The sequence below is a fragment of the Haplochromis burtoni genome, unplaced genomic scaffold (genome assembly GCF_018398535.1).
Source record: "Haplochromis burtoni strain Fernald_Lab_line unplaced genomic scaffold, NCSU_Asbu1 Contig_199, whole genome shotgun sequence".
NCBI classification, from domain to species: domain Eukaryota; kingdom Metazoa; phylum Chordata; class Actinopteri; order Cichliformes; family Cichlidae; genus Haplochromis; species Haplochromis burtoni.
In genome coordinates, this window is record NW_024582560.1 from 494,978 (window position 1) to 500,450 (window position 5,473).

The 5,473-nt window shown below is 40.2% G+C and overlaps 1 protein-coding gene across 1 annotated transcript; it reads left to right on the plus strand.

The window, feature by feature from the left end:
* The first annotated feature begins 1,239 nt into the window (after positions 1-1,239).
* On the plus strand, positions 1,240-3,197 carry czib (CXXC motif containing zinc binding protein). The gene is made up of 8 exons (XM_005935672.2): positions 1,240-1,326; positions 1,413-1,496; positions 1,695-1,751; positions 1,860-1,941; positions 2,025-2,056; positions 2,137-2,214; positions 2,564-2,629; positions 2,867-3,197. The coding sequence occupies exons 1-8, from the start codon at positions 1,321-1,323 to the stop codon at positions 2,942-2,944; spliced, it is 483 nt and encodes a 160-aa protein (XP_005935734.1). The 5' UTR covers positions 1,240-1,320; the 3' UTR covers positions 2,945-3,197.
* Positions 3,198-5,473: the final 2,276 nt, after the last annotated feature.

Sequence of the window (5,473 nt, forward strand, 5' to 3'; positions counted from 1 at the left end):
GGGGGGGAAATCTGATGACATGTTTAGTGTTCTGAAAGGAACGCGAGTTAGACAAGTGATGAATCAGGTGCACTCTAGCTAGATTTGCACTGACAATCTTGGGAGTGTCTCCAACAATTTTCATTCAGTTCCTGGTTTTTCTCGTTTGTGTTAAGTGTATTGTAGTGTCCGCACCTTTTGTATGCCTGTAACAGAAGAAACACAATTTCTTTTTATTTTTCGGTACCAGTTGCTACGTGCAGAATAACACTACTAGCAGATCAATGAAGCCAAATGCCTGAGGGTTCAACTGAGTGCTCTGATAACTATGTCTAGTGCAACTGTTAATTATGGGGTTAGTTGTCCTGTCTAAATGGCTCACATGTGTAATGACTGAAGCTTATACAGATCCTTGTGTTTTCAATGGCACAGACTTTGGTTTGTGAGCAAAGTGTTCAAATCTGTGAATTGCTTTTCTATACTCCTCCCTCTTCTACAATTTGCTCACGTTCACATGGACAAATGAGTTGTCGAGTTCGAGCTGGCATGTATATACTCAGGTTGATACCAATGGATTTGAAATGCCAGGTACAGCAATATCACTTATCCCAGGTGTGTGGCCATTAACCACCAAGATCCACCACAATGCCTCTGTGAAGATGCCTCAGGTTAAAATGTCTAATAAGTATTCACACTTGCAGTTTCCACTATGAAAAGGTTACAATAAAGAAACAAAAAACAAACAGCTGGATCCATTTTTTAATGTGCTTAATTTAATAATTTGTACCATAAGATTTGTACTGTATGATGACTTGATAATGATTTGTTTGGTGATTTATATTTGAACGGTTAATAAACTGATGCGGTTTTTGTAGCTTTGTGATTATTTTACCAATTTAAATGCATTTCACAGAGAAACAGTTCATGTTGTATTTGGTACATCCGCTAGATGGCGCACGTCCGTCCTGCTTTAGCATTGGTGATTTAAAATGTACTTTGATATTGTTTTTGATATAGTTCTGAAGAAATTCTGACGGCCATCAGAGCCGAAAGATTTTGTAATTGAGCTTAATGCAAAGTTTTAGTAGAAACAGCTGAAATGCCTCATTTAGGCAACAAAATGAGCAGATACGTAATAAAAGATTACTTATTTTTAGTTTATTAGTCTCCTGCAAGCATGGTGCATTCATTCCTATAACGACTATTTATTTCTATGTTATGATTGTTTTTGAGATGAACTGAAAAAAATGCAAAATTTAAAATAGCTGTCAGTGGTTTGGAAGTTAGAATTTACGACGTGTCCTGAATGCCTCAGGAAGTTGTCAGCGGGGAAGCTTCAAGATGGTGGTACGTACTGCTGCTGCGAGTCTCTGGGGTAATTTCTGCTGTTATTATGTTAGTTTTAACCACCTATTCTGTCCTGTGCACGGCAGAAATTTGGACTGCAGTTTAAAGCCACCCTGGAGAACGTCACCAATGTTAGACCATTGGGGGACGACTTCCGCTGGTTCCTGAAGGTATGAGAAGCTAACATGCTAAACTGTTTTCATCCATAATAAAATATCATGCACTTTTCCTCTCTGCTAATCTTTGATCATTTCCTTAATTTAACCATGTGTAATGCTGACACATACTCACTAAATAATGAAACATGTAAACATTATTTTTTTAAAAGATCATTTATGTGTTTCTTTTATGTTTTGCCTTAAATTTAGCTCAAGTGTGGAAACTGTGGAGAAATTCCAGATAAATGGCAGTATGTAACTCTGGTGGTAAGGAAGAAAGGGCAATTTTTCTATTCAGTTTAACATTATTATTATTATTATTATAGAATTGCACGTATATAATATACCACCTGTACTTTGTGTTTGCCTTCACAGGAGAGTGTGCCACTCAAGGGAGGACGAGGAAGCGCCAGCATGGTGCAGAAGTGTAAACTCTGTTCCAGGGAAAATTCCATCGGTAGGCCGTGACATGACGTCCGGCTCATCTTGTCTTAATTTGCAGAGTTAAAAGCTTACAAAATGTCAACTTTTTCCTTGCAGATATTCTGGGAGACACAATCACACCTTACAATGTAAGCAAACGTCCACGGTCAGTTCTCAGGTTTTTCAGTTTCTCTTTCTCTAATGTTGCGTCGTGTCTGCTGGGTTGAAGGCCGAGAACAGCGAAACCTTCAAGACGATGGTGCAGTTCGAGTGTCGAGGTCTGGAGCCCGTTGATTTCCAGCCACAAGTGAGAATCATTTTTATCCTGTATGAAAAAAAAGGTTTTTGATGGATCACCTTTTTGCCCGTTTATTACAACAATGTAATAAAAAAAGTTGAGGTTACAATATTTGATGTCATAAACATTTGGAGAGGGTAATCGGCCAAATCTGGGCTTGCTTTGTAGAGCACATGTCCAGCACACCAGTGCTGTTTGCCTGTGACAGTGTGTCAGGGTTCAACCCTGCAAGAACCTCTTTCGCTCTATCTTTTATGTTATGTAATGAAGCTGATGCTATCTATGCAATCTGGTAGTGTGTTTTAGGTAACACTGTGATAATGGCGTGACTTTGACTTGTTGTAATACCCTCCTCCAGGCTGGCTTTGCTGCAGAAGGAGCCGAGTCTGGAACGCCGTTTCCTGAAATCAACCTGCTAGAAAAAGTAAGCACAGGAGAAATTAAATCGCTCACTGCGAGAAAGTAAACCTGACCTTTAGCAGACTTTCAGCTGTTTGTTTAGCACAGCAGGATACAATTCACTGATATGTGATTGATTTCCTGTGGTAGTGCGCTCTTTCATTTATCTTCACTGAACTCGTGAAAATCACTGCACTTTATCTGAAAATAATCCCTACAGTTCTTTCTCTCGCTCATGTTTTTAAAAACAAAAACATTTCAGGACTGGACCGACTACGATGAGAAAATTAGTGAGTCTGTGGGGATATATGAGGTCACACACCAGTTCATCAAGTGCTGATATCACCATGCATTGAGCCTTAGAGGAACACTGCAGGAAAACTTCCTCTGCCCCAATTCCTGGCGACGGGGAATGCCTCGACACGGAGATGTGATCGACGCTTTGGTTGACGACGAACATTAAGGTGTGCGGATTAAGGCAACAGGTTGTTGTACACGTGTCTTGGATTGATCAACATGCTAAGAGGATGTTTTGTTTTTGGTTGTTTTTTTTTTTCAGTCCCTCAATAAAAATGAAGGATGAACATTTTGAATTGAGGTTTTTCTTTGCTTTTGCTCCTCAAACAGCAATACAAGACTGACGATGTGTAGTATGAGGTACTTCACATTATATGCTAAAGATGCTAATGGAGAATACACTTTGAAATGTCCTCCACACATTTTGTGTAATTAAGAGATAATTATGTATGACTCACTTCAGAGTTAAATAAAAAGACAAGTAACGTTAAACCTTGGGAATTAAATTAAGACGCAACTCTACTTGAAAAACATCCATCCCATCCATCCATTTTCTTCCGCTTATCCGGGGCCGGGTCGCGGGGGCAGCAGCCCAAGCAGAGAAGCCCACACCTCCCTCTTCCCAGCCACCTCCTCCACCTTGTCCGGGGGAACACCAAGGCGTTCCCAGGCCAGCCGAGAGATATAATCTCTCCAGCATGTCCTGGGTCTGCCCCGGGGCCTCCTCCCGGGAAAACATACAAATCCTTTTCTTGTGTTAAATTGGACTTTATAGACAATACAGATTGAGACAAGGACCCATTGTGGGTGAATTTATCAAAAGAAAGTATCAGTCACTGAAGAGGTCTTACTGTGTACCTGCAGAGTGCTGCAAACTTCCAACTAATTTCTCCTGTCAGGATTTATCTCACAGTAGACGCGTGGTTCAGTGTGAACAGTTGCTACTTAATATCTGCACATGCGTGTACTTTTGAAATAATAAAAAGCTACCCTTAAAGTGACTTATCTAGATATGTAAAAGTAAAACAAAACCTAACTATAAGGCAAGGCAAGGCAAGGCAAGGCAAGTTTATTTGTATAGCACAATTCAACAACAAGGTGATTCAAAGTGCTTTACAGAGACATTAGAAACAAGAACAAATAAAAAGCATGATTTAAAATTGATTAAAACAAGCAAATAACTAACTAACTAATTAAAAACAAACAAACAAACAAACAAACAAACAGTATATAAAATCAAAACAGATAAAATCAGAAAGTAGATAAAATCAGTAGTTAAATGTAAGTTTTGAAATTTAAGCTTAAAAGTGTGGATTTGGTGCTTTATTCAAATGCAGCTGAGAACAGGTAGAACAGTGATCTTCTTGTAATCAACTCGTGCTCCATTTCAAGAATAAACTGGCTAGAAATCAGTTTGTCTCACGGTTGTATCTTGAGGCTTCTCTGCCGGAGCTTTGTTCCAGACTATAAGGAGCACTCAAAAGGGCTATGCAGTCTCGAGTTGGTTCTACTCGGAACTGTAAACCATTCACGAAGGTGTACTAAATAAAGACATACAATGGAAGTATCACCATAGCTACTGCGTCTGCGATGACTTGAGAGAGAGTTCATGGACTCAGGGGGTCAGTGAGGTCAGACTGATGTGGGTAATAATATGATGGGTGTGTCCTAAATACCAGCGATTCCAGAAGCTTTAATCAAGAGGTCCAGCATCAGACTAAAACTCGCCAATTGAAAGTATCTATTTCCTCTGACGGGCACAAGAGCATGCCAGTGTAATAACTTAGACAGTTTCGAGCTGGAACTGATGTGGATACCACTTAATTAAGATTTTGTGGTCTTGAAGTGTAGGATAACTCAGGAGCTAGCAGTAGTTGCAAGAGCTTTAGTTGTCTGCACTGATTTTTTTTTGGTATGACCCTCAAGTGCTTGTTACATAACAAGCTACTAAGCAGGTGAATGATGCTGTTTCATCCTAGTGAAGACATCATGAATTCTATATAAGAATATCGCTCTGAACTATCTCTTAGTGATAGACTATTGATTGTCTCTAGGCTTGCTTCTAAGTGTGAGGCGCACCGACTGCGACTACAGCCCAATTCTGCTGCCTAGGTTGCTCGGTGGTTTTTTCGGCCTTCGGGTGATAGGAGGTGTGAAGTTCTTGGTCTGTTCTGTGCTTAATGGTGTTGGATCCCTAGATTTAGAGTTCTGCACGTCTACGAATTAAAGTCTGTTTATTGACGCTGCTGGGAGCGTGGGTGGATTGTTACAATTGAAGGGCGAGTATCGTATTCGCTCGAGTTAAGTGGTGTGTTGGTGTTAGTTGTATGACTGATGTCGCTGACTTTGCGCTCAGACGAGTTAGCCATGTTTGTGCTTGTCGATGCTTAACAACAGTCGTGGGGAGATAGTCTGGCACGATTTCCTTAGTAAACAATAGGTGAGCTTTCGACATTAGGTAGCCCAACGAGTCCATGTAGCAGGGCACGCTCACCGAATTACCACGCTCGCAGATAATAATCTATTATTCTGTGTGATATCATGCAATCTGTGATTGAAGTCTTATTAGTTT

What these genes read in the sequence shown, in the direction of transcription:
- czib (XM_005935672.2), top strand. An exon ending in TTCCAGGGAAAATTCCATCG is followed by an intron (nt 1,942 to 2,024) that starts GTAGGCCGTGAC and finishes TTTTCCTTGCAG; the next exon opens with ATATTCTGGGAGACACAATC. An exon ending in CCGTTGATTTCCAGCCACAA is followed by an intron (nt 2,215 to 2,563) that starts GTGAGAATCATT and finishes ACCCTCCTCCAG; the next exon opens with GCTGGCTTTGCTGCAGAAGG.